We start from the raw sequence: 18,546 nt of genomic DNA, 5'->3' as shown, positions 1-18,546 counted from the left end.
CTATGCCCATACAGCCATGTCTGACGTATTTTTTTTCTTGATGATTAATGAAATGATGAAAGGTGATGATGATGAAACCTAAGCCCCCACCCTCGGAGTAGACTCCTACTCCGAACCCCAAACGAATTAACTCAAAAGTCCGCATAAACTTTTGAGTTATGAAGCGGCTTCCTGACACGAAGCGAAAATAGGCAGATACACTTTGTTTATTGAATACTCCAATATAATAACACTCGCGAATGTCTTCCGACTAACTTAATGCGATCATTAACCACAAAACACCACTTCGTATTAATTATTTAGATTATTCAATGAAGAAAGCAACTGTCCCGTTCCCGCCTCCCGCCAAAAAGCCATGTCAGATTTAAGTGTCAATGTCAGCTGTGCAAGCTCCCCATTCACAACCTCACATGTTATTAAAAATGATTCACACATCACACATATATATATATAACATCACGTATACAGGTGATATACTTTTTTTTTTTTTTTGTTTTTGTTTTCCCCGAAGGGTAAGGCAAAGGGAACTATGCCCATACAGCCATGTCTGACGTATTTTTTTTCTTGATGATTAATGAAATGATGAAAGGTGATGATGATGAAACCTAAGCCCCCACCCTCGGAGTAGACTCCTACTCCGAACCCCAAACGAATTAACTCAAAAGTCCGCATAAACTTTTGAGTTATGAAGCGGCTTCCTGACACGAAGCGAAAATAGGCAGATACACTTTGTTCATTGAATACTCCAATATAATAACACTCGCGAATGTCTTCCGACTAACTTAATGCGATCATTAACCACAAAACACCACTTCGTATTAATTATTTAGATTATTCAATGAAGAAAGCAACTGTCCCGTTCCCGTTTCCCGCCAAAAAGCCCACAGGTGATATACACAGCGTGTATTCGAACATATGGGATTTTTTAGGCAGGTATCATCGCTGTACTTTTATTAGAACAGAATAGCTATTATTACTTTTTGTATAGCGCGACGTCAGTCTTTCAGATTCAAAAGAACTAAAAAAAATGTCAAAAAAACGCAACTGACATTCGGTTTTGACGTTTCTAAAATTTTCTTTTCATTTTGCGTGTGGCTTTTTGGCGGGAGGCGGGAACGGGACAGTTGCTTTCTTCATTGAATAATCTAAATAATTAATACGAAGTGGTGTTTTGTGGTTAATGATCGCATTAAGTTAGTCGGAAGACATTCGCGAGTGTTATTATATTGGAGTATTCAATAAACTAAGTGTATCTGCCTATTTTCGCTTCGTGTCAGGAAGCCGCTTCATAACTCAAAAGTTTATGCGGACTTTTGAGTTAATTCGTTTGGGGTTCGGAGTAGGAGTCTACTCCGAGGGTGGGGGCTTAGGTTTCATCATCATCACCTTTCATCATTTCATTAATCATCAAGAAAAAAAATACGTCAGACATGGCTGTATGGGCATAGTTCCCTTTGCCTCACCCTTCGGGGAAAACCAAACAAAAAAAAAAAAAAAAAAAAAAAATCATTTTGCGTGTAGCTATATCGTGTGATATTATTTATAATTTCTTTTGTTATTTTATTATACTAAAATAGTTATTGAAAAAAGCAATGCGTCCTTCATTGAATTTTGTATAATATTAATGCTCACAGTTGGACAATGGAAAAAGTTTTCATTCATAAGTAGCCAGTCACCTGATAACCAGCTGACTTCGGAGAGTCAAGCGGATTTTTAACTCGTGATTTCAGTTTACATTGGTGCTCAGTAACTGGAAGTAAGTACGCTCCTTTGTTTTTTATATCAATAACGCGTAGTGGAAATATTACAAGTTCGTTCTGTATCTTCAAACTGGTTTTTAAATTGTATTAAAATCGTGAATGAGCAAATTTTTAGTTTTTTCAATACTATTATTTAAGCACTTTAAACGATGTCAGGATCGAAGCAATTGAAATCTATAGACTGCTTACCCTCATGGGAAATAGACGTGAGATTATAAATGTATATGTATATGTACATACTTTAAATGTCTCAACTAATCATTTTGTAACTTTTAACCATTTCAAAATAGAGAAAATATTATAAAATAAATAAATAGTTAAAATAGTTTGACAAACATTTTTCTAAAATATTATTTATAAATTATCTAATATTGTTGCAGTTTTTGTACTGATTGGCCTGCCTTAATCCAACTTTGCAAAAATGCCTGAAGAAGAAAGTGTAAGTAATTTTATTTTGTAACTAACAAACTCTGTAGATATCTACAAGAAGTACTGTTATTTTACACAACATACATATGCCTGTAACCCCAAAGGGGTAGGCACAAATGAAATATAGTATACAACTACTCCTTGCCAGCTATGTTATTTTAAAGCCATGACATATCTCCAAAAAGTTTTTTTATCTCAGACTAGGAAAAATGTTTGTTTACAATTATTTATTTAATGCATATTCAATGTTATACAAACATACTGAACATAAACATGTAATTGCCATATTTATAAAACAATCTTAACAACAGTGGCTTATCTCAGAGCATTATGTCAACAGTATTTCATTCTATAGAATGAAAAAAAAGCCAATCAAAATCATATTTATCTTAATAACTGCAATATATTTTGGTTTCATATTGGTTGTCATTCTAAATAAATATATACTTAAATACATTTTTTTTATTCTACTAAGTTTAAGTTATAATGAGTCTTATCTTCGCTATAGAAGAAACAAAAAACATTCAGTGTATTCTTAATTATATTATTAGTTAGGTAATGGTATTTGTAGTTAAATCTATTAAGAATTTTATTCCCAACATATTAATTTACTTAAACATCTTCCACACAATGTAATTTAATATTTGCCATCTTTATAGTTTTTCAAAACCTTAAAAATAATTAAATTAATGTGCTCATTTATTAAGCCTATAATAATTAATTTTAAATGAAAATAAGGTTTAATATACTTACTAAAAAGAAAAACAATTAAACCTAATTAATCTTGTAAATTATATAATATGTGTATATTTCTCAGGCATGTCTAATCTATTTAATGTAATAACTGCCCACCCATGCTACCCATGTAGGGTTTAAGGGCTTGAGGTTAATGTATGTAGGGGGCTTATGCACATATTAATTTGCTAACATTACCAACTGCACATACTATCATTATGATTTGTACTCTCATAGAGTTAAAAATAGTCGTTGTACCGGCGCTAACCTCGTTCTAACTAATTGTCACGTCATGTTCTTTTGAAGTGGACAATGAAATGAATGGCTGCAGTACAGCCAATTGCTTTTGACGATAATTAATAATAACCCTCCTTTTTCCTTCGCTGCAGTCGGGCAATGAGAATAGCCTTTGCGTTTTCCCGCGAATATTATAGCAATTAAAAGATCTTTGTGAACTAGACGAACGGAAACTTCGTCTCTTTAATTGTAGAAGGACAGCAGATACTCTAATTAAAAAAATAAAATCATGACAGTATAAGTACCTACTACTCTTTTAAATCGATAATTGATTACTTTGAACGTCTTAACCTCTGAATGATGTTAGTGCAGATTACATGTTCCTGTGAAATAGCTTACACGCAGAATCATATTTTAAAAGCAAGGCTGTTTTATACGGACAGTATGCGATTACCTCCGTATAAGGCCCGTGACGCATTGAAACTGATAGGCATGTTAAAAATCGTTGATTACGTCCGTTTAACATTTAAAGCCTTGCCTTCTAATTGTGGCGAGTTCACATTGGTTGATTACTTGATAGATTGCGTGTTATGCCATCTTCACAAACATTAATTCGCCACGTGCTAGCTTGCGCGCGCGTGGATCTATCATCGCTTCAGATCTCTTTAAGATCAAGCGCACGAACAACAGCAGTGCCACGTGGGAAACGTGAATTTCCCATGCGGAAAATCAGAAATATGACTAGTAATTAACAGCTAATTTAAACCATAAATACGAGTACTAATATGTATACACTTTAAAACCATGTCACATTAACTTTTTTGACAAATTAAACCATAAGTCTCATTAAATGTCAAATATGATACTGCGACAGGGTTCTAAAGTGGGTACATGATATTGCTCATGACTGTACATGATCTGATCAGAGTAAAACACACGTCCATTTAATATTACATAATTCAGCATACCTATATTTAAGGGTTTCATTAAAAGGATTTATGAACAAGCAGGATTCTCTTCGCACACCCCTTTGGGGGCATCTCGGTCGTATACCCTACTGTTATGAGTAGAGCAAAATATAAATCAGGTAGGTACAGCAAATAGGGTCATAACATAACTTGAATGAGCGTGACGATGCAAATATAACCATTTGTATGTAATTAGCACTTTGCTGCTTGTATAACACTGGCAGAAAGGTGCGAAATGATGCATACCAAAATAGCGTATAGCTGGAAAAACAACAACCGTCCTTCAAATGTGGCGACACGTTTTCTCGAGAGTGATATTCCAATTTAAACCTAGTTATGCGTTGATTTATAAACGTCCGTCGTAAAGCAATAATTGAATATTGCAGGTAATAATACTCTAGATGTAGAGTACTTATTCGTCATTAACTTCGTAATTAATAGCCCTAGCCAAAGGCGGATTACGGGTTAAGGGTGTAGGTATGTTTAGAACGATCCAAAGAAATTCAATTTCAGGTAATTTTACCAGGTGAAAGCCATTATAGTTATTATTCCCCGTACACAAGTACGGAACGGGCTACCTGTATGTATAACGGCACACTATGGAGTATGCATGTAATTTAAAAAAAAATCCTATACTAAGTACCTTCCCCACACATTTGCACGCCAGGTTTGTCTATCTTGAATCTGCATTCAAGGCTAAATTATCTTCATAAACATCTTAAAGTGCCCACGTGCACACAATATAAATAGTAATAATTATTAATCTCAATATAGCCAATTTGACGGCTATATGCAAGCAGCTTTATTTCGATGGAGGGTGTGTCACGTCGCATAAAATATAATAAATAAATGAAAACACGCACATTGGACTCGACGGCCATCGGCCCCGCTGCAGTCGACCTGAGGCCAGATTCCAAGATCGCAGCGAAATAATGAACTCTGATTTTATCTGTTTGTAAAGTACTTCTTTATGATATTTGGAACTGAGATAAGCGAATGAACCTGGCATTGTAATGAGTGCACTTCATTTTCTTTTACACGCTATAATATCTCAAATCAATTATACTTCAAGGGAGCTTCTTCTTTTCTTCTTGTCATCTCTGCTAGGATCACGAATAAAAATAATCATCCTCTTCGCTAAACTGTGCTTTACCCCTGAAGTATATTTGGCAGTAATATTTGGCGTTCTTGCGTTTCTTCTAAAATAGTATCCTCAAAAACAGATACCTCGAAATGTTTTCGGTCAATCTTCTCTCTGCCTCGAAATTTACACGAATATAGAATATAGTTTACTTACCGTGCCGGTAAGTCGTTTATTAAACTCTGATCTTATACTAAACCTGCAATTACACAAACATATAAGTGCTTTAATGCCGCTCTATTTTGGTATCCATAGAATTGGACGAAAATAACATTTATTTTCATCTCAACGACATCAATCAAGTGCAGTTAGCGTCGTGGCGTGTCTATAAAAATACCATAAATACCTACTGTGTTGTGGACTAATATGTTACGTGAACATACTGCCACTTACCCACTTGACATGACCACTGGAAATGTATAGGATGTATCATAATCTTCTTTTATCCTATTTACTCTATTTGGCTCCACCGGTGAGTTTCCTTGGTCAATCTATGTGAACTCCGGCCGATCCCTCCGATAGCCATTAAGGTCGTCTCATCACACCATCTTTTCCGGTGTCTAATCTCGACATCTGTATTCCAATAATATAAGATTTTCTTTACTAAATCGTAATTAAGTATCAAAATCTCCAATGGTAATAAGATGATCAATGTAGTCATCGTATTTGATAATTGCTCGGTTTAGTCAACTCCTCGTCTTCTATGGGTTGTGAAGTGGATGACCGACCCCATATCCCCAGGGGGGACACCAGTGTCAGGTTTAGACTACTTAAAAGCTGATTGTAAACAAGTGACAAAACTTAACGAAGTTTGACACAGTCAGCTAATGTTTAGCCGTTTAGTAGAAATTATGATGACGTGGTTAGTTAGCATCAATAGCATGGTAAGTGTAACACGGAATAAACGGAATTTTACATCGATAATCGACCTACTCTGTGAGCATTGTGAGCAAGCTACTTAGTGGTGAATAACTCACTCGCTTCACTTACTTTTAGTTCAGAAACCGTCACAATCCTTGACGTCATATGGTCTACTACCTATATATACAGTTCATTCACTGAATCGCCAAGGTACAATGCATAAAAAGCATGTTATGTCCAAAAATAGGAGATTCTTTTAAACATTGAAAATCATTTCCAATTAGCTACAGATTACGGTCGGACGAAGTAAGTACAAAGGTCAACAAACCAAAAAAAACGCGACCTTTAAAAATCTTACTTTTTCAAGAATTATTTTCCTTAAATTATTTTATACGGTCTATTTTCGTAGTAAAAGACGCAGGATTTGTATTTTATTTTTAAATTATGTTAACTTATTTATAGGTAAACATATTCGTAAATGCTGTGATTATTCTTCTTGTCGACTACGCGATAGAGAAGGGAATCTCGTAACAGCTAAACGATTATTTTTGCAACTTTTTCTAATGTACCTCCAATATCGTACTGAAAAAATAACACGCTATACAACTTGTATAAGCACTGTATAGTAGGAGTACTACAGCTCAATTAGCACATAGTTATGAGACCTCCGCAACCATAACATGCGAGGACAATCACAGAACACTAGTGCTGTTCCAAACTAGTACACAAAAAAGCATAACAACTAGAAATAAACAAGTATTGCCATTTACAACCGAGTGACTTGATACGGAGGGAGCCTGCAAACTTTGTTAAAATTAAACAACTTGGTTATATGTAGCCGAAAATGATTGCGGGATATTTTTTTCCGTGAAGAAAATTAACAAATCTTAAAAAAAACAAAGAGTCCACGAACGGTGGCGAGAAATGTCGCGATAACTTATACCTACCGGGCTATCAACGATAAATCTTCACCGATAAAATAGCAGGTTACACCACAGTATTTATTATCTGTAGTATTTTTCATTCGGCCGGTGCGTGTGGTGGTGTAGCGTTACGTTTAATTGTACTGGATCGCGCGTCAAATTTCATCTGTTGAGCGGACTTTAGTGCTTCGCCCGCGTAAGTTGAGTGCACACGAGCTAAATATCCAGGTCAGATATTATGATTTTTATTACATAAATTATAACATAAACGGCCTATATTTGTTCCACTGTTAGTCGCGACAGGCCACCCCTCTATTAATAGGAAGGGGTGTGGCCCATACATACTCTACCATGACTAAGGAATAATACAACGTACCATGACGATCTAAGAGCGGGTTAGTTGAACTTAACGCGCTTTCGAAGATCTTTAAATGTCTTTTCTGACACACAGATTTCCTTACGGTGTTTTCCTTCGCCTTTAAAACACGTGATAATAATTTGTCAAGCGATATTTTAGCAGCATGTCGTAAAAGTCAGCTAAAGGACTATGTTCTTTCCAATTATGATGGTAATACGTGTCACCGCCTATGACGTTGGTCTAACATAAACGCTCGATGAAGTGTGGGTACTCGGATCATCTTGCGATGAATGTACCTCATTCTAAGCCCAATTGGAAATATAGTCGTGATCTTATATGTTGATGGTCTTTTTACTCGTGTATATATGGATATTTATTACAATACCCATCTTTGGACTTCAGTACCAATTGCATGCAATTGTCACCGTCGTCTGTGGCTCTGCCCACCCGGGTAGATTACGTAAAATTATATATCTATTTGACTTCCCGGCTACTAGCCCAAACACCTCCACTGGAGTACGCAGTGGAGCAGCGTGGCGTGGTGGAGTATGTAGTAGGACGTATATAAGTTATTTATATATTATGTTATGTTATTTGTTTTATATACTATACCTACTATTATTCATCGAAATATCCCTTCTTCCTTACTAAAAACAAGTTCGTTTTCAAATTCAAATTCAAATTCAAATTCAAAAATATCTTTATTCAGTAGGTAACATAGTTACACTTTGAATCGTCAATTTTACATAACGAACGTCTCATCCGCCTAAAACTACTGCAGCTTCTCACAACCTGTATAGCCGGGGAAAAGAAGCTGCAAGAAAAACCTCGGCACAGGGCCCTAGACGTTCTTTAAAAAAATAAAAATAAGCATAAAACATAAAATATTGGTATACAATTGAGTAATTTAGCTGCCTAATATCGGTTCTCAGACAGTTAATCCCATGCATTCATATCTTCTAAATAATCACTAACTTTATAATAACCTTTTTTGTAAAGTTTTTGTTTAACTACTGTCTTAAAACAGTTGAAAGGCAAATTCTGAATGTCAATGGGAATCTTATTGTAAAAACGTATACATTGCCCCTTAAAAGATTTAGTAATCTTTTCGAAACCTATTCTGACAAATGAATTGTGTTTTAAAGCGATATCAGGAAATTAATATTTTATTAATCAGGGGAATGTATCCAATTCACAATCTCTTACTTATAATATTGTTTATCTATATAAGGAAGGTTTACACAAAGACCTTGTTGGAAGCTTATACTCGCATTCATATAAAATGTTAAAAATAGATTGTTTTCATGTATAACCAACTAGACGAAGGGTTTTGCCCTACAATCTTATCATATAATTTACATGCGTTATGATTGACTAACAGTGTTATCTGCCTCATCTGTCAATGACAAAGATACAGTGGTACTATTTTTTTTATTAACCAATTTATGATAAAATATAAATACGCAGTTATTTACGTAACTTTTATACTATTTCCCATTTATAGCTGGCCCAGTATTTTTTTCCCAGTAGGTTTTTACTCCCTTATAATATCGAAGGCAATTAAGCGGTCAATATCACACAGCACGAGAAAATCGGATATGGTATTTTTTGCTTAGTCAGTGATGGTATGTTCATGATGTTATGAACCTAACGTGTTTCCCGTTCGTCCGATATTCGATAATCGCTGAGTGTTAGATTAGTGAGGTGAAGGAGAAAAGAAACTCACTGGATGGATTGATCGGCCAACGATCGGGCAAACGGGAATCACCCTTCCAATTGGTCAGGTTAGTATGGCGAAGAAGAAAAAGAAATCTTACTTACTGGCTTGATTGATCAGTCGGATGGGAAACACCCTTCTAACGTGTTCTCACGCTTCAAACAAATTATACGGCCTCGTGGTCGAGCGTTGGGCTTACGATCCGGAGGCCCCGGGATCGAATCCCGCCGGGGACATATCACAAAAACATTACAGGCTGATCACCTTTTTGTCCGAAAGTAAGATGATCCGTGCTTCGGAAGGCGCGTTAAGTCGTTGATCCCGGTTACTACTCACTGATGTAAGTAAGTAGTCGTTATATGAGTCATGTCAGGGCCTTTGGCGGCTCAGTAATAACCCTGGTGACGGTTGATGAGGTTGGTATTCCACCTCACAACCCACACAATAAGAATAAACAAATTATATAATAATTTAATTATGTAATGTAAATGTACTCGTGTAACATTTAAATGCTCTTTTACATAGACTATACCCATAGACATGGCTCATGACCTCTATAACGTGACTTAAACTAATGCCCAGTTACCTTAATAGTGCACATAGTTTGTTATTTACGTCAAATAAATCTTAAACTAACATGCGACATGCCACTTTCGGAGTGCACTCGTAAAACTAATTTATGTGAAGTTAGAATTAACCACATGTAATAAATCTACGTCATGCGTTTGACTTAGCACCATTTAAAAGCGCAGGCGCTTGGTATTGAATCGTACAAGGGTTTAACTTTACATTTAGTCAATATCTAAATTGGTTTGAAAGGTATTCAATCATTGTATTTTATGTTCCGTAAAACTACACTATTGATTTTGCAGCATAATATATAAAAACCGGTCTAAAAATAAATTACATTTTCTCAAATGCTTGACTTAATAGGTTAACTTACACCAGCTCAAATGCCATTCCATCCACACATTTTCGTCTTAGCCAGACCGTTGAGATAGACAGCGACACAATTTATTAGTTATGAACGCCAAATCCGGCCCAACTTTATAGTTGCGTAGTGGACATTACCAAAGCATTAAATAACTTAATCGTTTCCAGATGGGTATCCAGCTAAAATGGGGCATAGCGGGTGTGGGTATGATCGCTCACGACTTCCTCACCGCACTCGAGACATTGCCGGCTGAGCAGCACAAAGTGGTCGCCATCGCTGGGAAGGACCTTGAAAGAGTACACAGATTGGCTACGCTCCACAAAATCAACACGGCGTACGAAGGCTACCAGGCACTGGCTTGTGACGACTCTATAGGTAAACTGCCCTAGATAATGTTTATGTCCTATTGTTTCTCGTGCTAGAGACATGTAGATGTGATCGCCTCATCGGTACCAACGTCAAGTATGCATTGTAAGGTTTGTGAGATTATTGTGTCAATTTCTGATATTCGCTTTGGTTTAAACTATGCTGTATTAATTGTTTCTTTTTAAAAGTGGCACATGCAATGAATCGTGGTAATATTTAAGACACAATGCGTATTACACACTACTATGAATTCTACTAAATCAACAATTTACGTTGAAATAAATAAGATGTTTTCAAAATTCGAGTGGCGCTTTTATAATCGCAATAGTTATCACTATTAGATTATCGAATAGTGTTATTTATAATCTTGTTTATTATTCCTTCATTTTAATCTTATACTAGTATGAAGTTAACGTTTATCTTTCCATGTCTAAACACTAAACCATTGAAAGTGACGCATGTGATTTAACGAACAGGTGACAAAACGTAGACGATAACAAGACGATATTCACACAAATAGCTGATAAAGGTTGTTCTATTGAGGAATAAACTAAAATTGCGTTGGAAATAAAATAGGATGATTTAAATTTAAGACTCATACATTTATGGATACGCTCCACCAACACGCACTAGAGCAACTTGGTGCAGTATGCTCCATACCGTCTCTGTTTGACTGAGGGGAGACCCGTGCTCAGAAGTGGGATGTATAATAGCTAACAAAAGTAAATAGCAGCAGTGGGAAGTGTAAAGGCTATGTTATGTATGTATGTAGATTTATATATAGCGTTATAGGTACTACTTTTTATTCCAAAAAATCGTTTAAGTTTTACAAAAGTTAATCACGGTAAGATGGCTGCCCTGTCTCTCCTACACATTGTAAAGTGATATTCGTAGAGAACAATGCCAACGTTCCAAACAAGATGTTGAAACCGTCATTCGCTGTCAATCATTTACATCATTCTTTCAAGTAGAGGTTAATAGAGTGTAGTCAGTCATACGTCACTCATTTCAACAGTTCATGCATTTGTATCTCTATATCGCACCAATATTGTTTCGTTTCAATACGGATATTTAATCTTTTCAAAGATTTTTTACTTATGCCCTGCACTGCAATTTACCTTCAAAGTTTCTAATCGTGTTTGAACAATTTATTTGTGTACTTATCCAAAAATAATTGAACGCTTTCAAAGTAAAAAAGTTAAAAACTTTAGAACCGTATAAATTACAACTCGCTTTTTTAAATAAAAAATAAAATTGAGGATAATATGAACATACCGTAAACATACCTGCCACCCGTAGATTTATTTATACATTTGAGAAATCTTCAAAGTATATTTCTAAATAAGTACGGATATGTTTTCCTCTTTAAAATAGCAAAAACTTTTGCTTTCTGTTTAATAACTAAAATAGAAGAATCTTGGGTTTGAATAAGTGTTATCTTTTAACGGTACAACCAAAATAAACATTTACGATTTCGAATGTTTCGTTTGGTTACATCATCCAGTTCAATTTACAATCCAAGCACCTGGTTATTGCATCAGCCTGGATAATTCCAGCGACTATTTCTTATTTCCAGACATTGTTTTCGTTAGCGTATTGAATTTGCAACACTATGAGATCACTAAACTAATGTTGGACAATGGCAAACACGTCCTATGCGAGAAACCTATGGGGATGACGTACAAACAGACGAAGTCGCTGGTGGACTTGGCTCGGGAGAAGAAGCTCTTCCTCTTAGAAGGCATGTGGTCACGATTCTTCCCCGCTTACGATGCTTTGGACCAGCACATAGCGTCGGGAGGACTCGGAGACATCTACCACATCAGCATACAGTTCGGAGTCGAAATTAACGAGATTGAAAGAAACCTGTAAGATTTTTCCTTATTCACTTTGATTTTTAACCAGTATAGTTGTCTATCTCCCCAACCCGCACTAGAGCAGCGTAATGGAGTACACCATTGATTAATATAGGTATAATATGTATAGGTAATATAGGTATAATAAATATGTTGCTATAAAAAGGAGTACGCTATTATATCCCCTCTTATTGATTGAGGGGTGGCCTGTGCCCCGCAGTAGAACGTATAATGCTGTTTTAATACGTTATATTATTTCTAAATCTAAATTCAAATTCGAAATTCAAAATCTGCTCTGTCATGGCGTATAAATGACTATGATTTGTATAATCATGTGGAATGAGTCTCCATTATAAACGTCAGTGATAAAGCACACTAATGGACACTTTTTTATCGTGTAATCAAAGCTACAGCTATATACTACCTATTCCATAAACAAAAGAAGGGTGTTACAATGTGTGACACGCAGGCAGATATGTAACAAAGTTGTATTGTTCCATATTCAAATATTCTCCACAACAGTCACGAATATCGACAAATAAACACAAAGTAAAGTCATTGTTATCTACTCGGCGACTAGTTTATTTATAATATTGCTTTTTTTTCACAATACTGTTGTTGTTTACTTACAAACTGTACGCATACTTTCTAGGCCATTTACAGTAAAATTCACTAGAAACAACATAGAGGTACAACCATCCCATGCTTTACCGAGCTCTCTATTAAACCAGCGTGATAGGCGGTAAGCCGTATTGCTATAAAGCTCACAAATAAATAAAGTTGGACCAAAACATAAATCACGACATTCGATTTTGCACACTGTAGAGTATTTTTAGTTAGCATGATATGTACGAGTGAGAAGGAAATCTGTGCCTTGCAGTGGGGCGACTGTTTTACCTTTTTTACGTTTATGTATGTCCTTATTTATGGAACATTTTCAAAAGACATTCCAAGCAGTGAAGTAATAACACTTTCAGAATGAAGGACTTGGGGGGAGGAGCAGTCCTAGACCTGGGAGTATACATGTTGCAATTAGTCCAGTTCATATACAAGGAACCACCGACAGATATCGTCTGTACCGGCCACCTGAGTAAGGCTGGCGTAGACGAGTCCATATCATGTGCCTTGAAGTATAAAGACGGAAGAACTGCCACGCTCTCAGCCCACACGCGCGCCAATATGACAAATAGAGCTGAAATTATTGGCACTAAAGGATCAATCGGGGTAAGTCCTATGCTATTACATATATTTATTTTGTTATTTTTTTAATAGGTTGCTATTGTTGTGGCGGGAAACCTCAGCGCTCGACATTTCGCTTATCAGCAAACGAATTTAATACATACATACGTAAACTCACGCTAATTTCTCACCGGGGTAAGCAGAGACTATGGAATTATATTTGCTTCGATCCTGACAAACTTCTCTTCCTCCACATGCATAAATCGTTTTAAACACACACGCCGGTTCAGGAGATCGTACTAAACCTTACGAATTTAATACATATCTTTATAACTTGGCTTGGCTTTATTAGCTCTGGCTTGCTAAACCAGAAGATTTTCGAATTTCGAAGAACCCAGTAACCGTAGCACGATATCCGCATATCGCGTTCGACGCGTTAATCACCAACCAACCAATGATCCAACCCTAGGTATGGACTACGCGGTGAATAAAACTTATGCTGTTGACTCATTTTCCCGTCAATATGCGGATGCGTGCTACTCCTGTACCCTGAATAATGCGGCGTATGCGTGTTAAACTGTACGAAGAAAATGAATTCAACTTTGAACTTTTAATAATAATATAAATCTTCTTTATTACCGTAGCAAGTGCGTGTCTTCCACTCATTAACAACTCACCTGAATATTAATAATTACCGTCTCGGTTACGAATACGCTATGAATATATTTTGCCCTTAGCAATTCCTTGTGCTGTAGATGATAAAATGTAAAAATATACTCATTCGCATTAATATCAGGATATTTCGCTAGGTACTAAATTAGAACAGTCCATTAGGTGCCTTAAGACCGGTATGCATCCAGATTAGACAGCGTTCCACTCGTACTTTCTAATCGATTACAATATTAAATACATTACGTAGGTAGATGTACAATAGATAAACGTAGGAGGATGCCTGACTAGATGGTAAAACTCGATCACAACCGGTTGAAAAAACACAGATAGCATCTTTCCATCGTTACTTCAGCGTACATTTGGCAACATCCGTCTGTTCGCCAAGTCAATAACGAGGTTTCCCAAATCTCAACCAAACATTTTCAAAACAATCCTGCATTCTTCTTCTATCGTGTGGGTTGTGAGGTGGATTACCAACCCCATCAACCGTAGTGTCAGGGTTACTATTGAGCCGCCAAAGGCAAGACATTGCTCATGTAACGACTACTTACTCACATAAGTAAGTAGTAACCGGGACCAACGGCTCAACGTGCCTTCCGAAGCACGGATCATCTCTCTTTTCGGGCAATCAGGTGATCAGCCTTTAATGTCATATAACCAAACTAGGGATCACAAAGTGATTTTCGTGATGTGTCCCCACCGGGATTTGAACCCCGGACCTCCTGATCGTGAGCCCAACGCTCAAACCACTGGACTACGGAGGCCGTTAAAAACCTGCATTGACTCTTAAACACTCAATTTACCACGGCTCACAGCTATTCCGACTATCCGTGCGAATATCATCATAATAACTACATGTAGTTTACATAATAATAGCGTTCAGCGTTGACTCAATTATATTCCCACTGAAATGACCACTTCCGTCATTTTAATTGTGGCTGAATGAAAGGCTGTCGTTGCCGCGTCCCATTGGAACTGTAATGGCCGACCATTATTTTTATTTGTTTGGGTTAACCTTGACAGTACAACGTAGCTGGAAAAACAAAGTCGGTTTATCGATTTTTTAAACCTGACGTTGAGAAAGGCCACGTTTTTTAGAGTTTGATTTTATGGCCTCATTTACAATGGAAACTTTGTTTACTTTACATCTTAATTTAGTATGGAAAAATACACGTTTTACGGTATTCTGTAGTAAATGATATAAATGTATGTTTGTAATACGCTGGTAGATATTGTTTATCTACTTAGGTAGATAATCGAATGTCCAATGTTCAAAGTTATGTTTTGATCCGAAATTAACAGACTGCAGTTTACTTATCTACGTATATACGTTCTTCATAAATAACTACGCCGTTTGAATCCGTATATATAGCATTTAGAAAAATGTATTTTATATACTTGTAAAGCCCAGGATTCCAATTCAAAACTCCACCAATACCAATTAAGTAACTAGCCCAGACGTAACGGACCAACTGCGAATGGAACGAACTGGGAACGTGAAATGAACTACGAACACATTGTTTGGTCTTTCGTTTGCTCGCTGTGAAAACTCATACGCGCGTGTGACTGTCCGCCTAATTGTAGTAACTATGAAGTAATATGTGGCCTAGTGTCAATGTGGATACATCATAGACTTATAATTACAGTATATTTTAAGTATATGCAGAATATTATAAGTCTATGGGAAGGATATACCCAAACTGTTTATATGACCTAACAGCCTCCGTAGTCTAGTGCTAGGGCGGTGGGTTCACGATCTGGAGGTCCGGGCTCGATTCCTGATGAAGATATTGACAAAATCAGACTGTACTTTGTTTGATTAAGGATATTGCAGGGTTGAATCGCCTGATTGTCCGAAAAAACAAGATGATTATTTGCGTCGGAGGGCACGTTAAGCCGCTGGTCCCGGCTATTAGCCGTAAAAACACCCCCACCGACCCGTTGTAGAGCAGCGTGGTACGTATATAGGCAGTTTATGTTTATGTATGACTTTATTTATTTTTTCCAGCTGGATTACTTCTGGTGTCCAACAGTGCTGCATATATCGGCAGCAAACAACACAGAGTGGACGCTACCCAAAGGGAAATATAAATTCCACTTCCACAATAGCGCGGGCCTTAGTTACGAGATACAAGAATGCTGGGATTGTATAAATGCCGGTATGTATTGTTTATTATTTGTTGTTTTATTCATACGTTTGTTGTACGAACTCATGGTCATAATCCCTACCGGGGTAGCAGAACCATTTAAGTCATCACCTATTAATGTATCCTTCGTTTATAACTCGCAGTGAAATGCCTCAGCATACAACGTAAATTATATGATTGTATTCCTTTGTTTCAATAATAATAGTGGTACGTAATCAGTGAATATATGGTGACTTGATGGATGATTCTGTGCACATAAAAAAATGTATTCTCTAATTCTACAAAAAGTCACGTTAAAAAGAAACAAAAAAATGTCCAACGCTTCATTTTCAATTTATTTATAGTTCCACTTATTTATGCATAGTAAATTTTATGAACAAAACGGAGATTTTCCATAGCACCTACCTACTCGTAGTAAACTAAACTTACGATCACAGGCCATACATATCTTATGTAAGACCACAAAGTATAACTTGAATTTTTTTTCTAGAATAGCAGGTTTAAAACAATATCGCATTGTGAAAAAAAAACACATTTATCACTTAGTGATTGAATCATTACCTAAGTTGATTTGAACAGCGGATTGTGCCGAAGTAACGTCCTTCACGCTCAATACAATACTGCATTCATGAATAAAATGCAATATCCATTCATAACATGCATGATGTAGTACTAGTCATTTATTTTCTCAAGGGCAATAATACTGTAACGTTACATTATAGGCGAATGTTTGCGTTGACGGAGCACCCTAACGTCATCATTTCTACAGAATTTCCGTTTATTTTACATTTGGAAGATTTTTAAAGCTATAAATATTGTGTTTTGTTTCTTTTCGAAAAAACCCTTTAACATTCAAATAATTACAAGCAATTACGCGCTCAACCAGCCGCTGTACCATAAAAAGATTTGCATTTTATAAGCACGTCTCGCGTTTTATTATTTTATAATATGGCTGTTTAAACAGTGGAACTAATCGTGCACGTCTTGTTTACTATGCATTAAAATCTTTACTTTATCACTTGTGACTATAAGTACATTTTTCCTCTTTGCAGGTGTTCAAGAGAGTCCGAAAATGAATTTAGACGAAAGTGTGCTACTGTCAAAATTAACCGATACAATGAGAGCACAGCTTGGTGTTTTAGAAAATGGCCTTTGATATGGACCACATAGCAAATAAGGTTTATAAATCAAACATACTATGCCAGTATACAAAATGTGATCGTACCACGAAGAAACGAAACTATATAGAATAATAGGGATAGCTGCAAAAGTATTCAATGAGGCTATATTTGCAGATGCAATTTAATTAAAAAATATTATATACTTATAGGTAAAAGATAGACATCTTAAGAAACAATCCACCTGAAGTTACGAACAAAGATACGTTTAACAATGGAACAATTTTATTCCGATAAAGATAATCTAGAACCATAAAAGAGTGATAAATCTGCCTTAATAGCGTTCTTCATTATTATAGCAATAAGTACCAGTGTGTGGAATTATACATAATAAACTGCCTATATACGTCCCACTGCTGGGCACAGGCCTCCCCTCAATCAACCGGAGGGGGTATGGAGCATACTCCACCACGCTGCTCCACTGCGGGTTGGTGGAGGTGTTTTTACGGCTAATAGCCGGGACCAACGGCTTAACGTGCCCTCCGAAGCACGGAATCATCTTACTTTTTCGGACAATCAGGTGATTCAAGCCTGAAAAGTCCTTACCAAACAAAGGACAGTCTCACAAAGTGATTTCGACAATGTCCCCATCGGGAATTGAACCCGGACCTCCAGATCGTGAGCCTAACGCTCTAACCACTAGACCACGGAGGCTGTCAGACCACGGAGGCTGTCGGAATTGTACATTGTGATATGAAATTGTTATTTGAACTTTTATGACTAGGGAATACGCACATTAATGTTTTAAATAATACAGTATTTTACCTCAACTAACTGTGATTCCATGTGTGTTGTGAGATGGGTGTTGCAATTTGAAAATAAACGCCATAACATGCTATGATTTTATTTTATTTAATTTAATACCTTGCCATACTACAAAACGCACGCAAACGCCTAATAAACAAACATTAAAAATAAAAGTAAACATGCAACCGCTTTTGATTTATGTACAAAATACCTGAGATATAATTTTTCCATTTCGTAACATGTTACAGACTGCAAAATTATGTTATCATACATAGACTTATCAATCATGCATACGTCTTAAAGTTATCTTGAGGTAAAACGTCTGTTTAATATGTTTG

General features: G+C 36.3%; 1 protein-coding gene across 4 annotated transcripts; it reads left to right on the top strand.

Moving 5' to 3' along the window:
- The first annotated feature begins 1,518 nt into the window (after positions 1 to 1,518).
- Positions 1,519 to 18,299, top strand: LOC126378668 (trans-1,2-dihydrobenzene-1,2-diol dehydrogenase-like). 4 transcript variants are annotated; one of them, XM_050027050.1, is made up of 7 exons: positions 1,519 to 1,756; positions 2,141 to 2,199; positions 10,231 to 10,438; positions 12,006 to 12,297; positions 13,263 to 13,509; positions 16,145 to 16,295; positions 17,336 to 18,299. In XM_050027050.1, the coding sequence occupies exons 2-7, from the start codon at positions 2,182 to 2,184 to the stop codon at positions 17,437 to 17,439; spliced, it is 1,020 nt and encodes a 339-aa protein (XP_049883007.1). In that variant the 5' UTR covers positions 1,519 to 1,756; positions 2,141 to 2,181; the 3' UTR covers positions 17,440 to 18,299. The 4 variants fall into 4 exon arrangements, with proteins under 4 accessions (XP_049883007.1, XP_049883015.1, XP_049883022.1 ...); XM_050027058.1 differs by lacking the exon at positions 1,519 to 1,756 and adding an exon at positions 1,844 to 1,966; XM_050027065.1 differs by lacking the exons at positions 1,519 to 1,756; positions 2,141 to 2,199 and adding an exon at positions 6,996 to 7,282.
- Positions 18,300 to 18,546: the final 247 nt, after the last annotated feature.

This window comes from Pectinophora gossypiella, chromosome 2 (assembly GCF_024362695.1).
Source record: "Pectinophora gossypiella chromosome 2, ilPecGoss1.1, whole genome shotgun sequence".
NCBI classification, from domain to species: Eukaryota; Metazoa; Arthropoda; class Insecta; order Lepidoptera; family Gelechiidae; genus Pectinophora; species Pectinophora gossypiella.
This window is presented reverse-complemented; position numbering and strand designations above follow the sequence as displayed.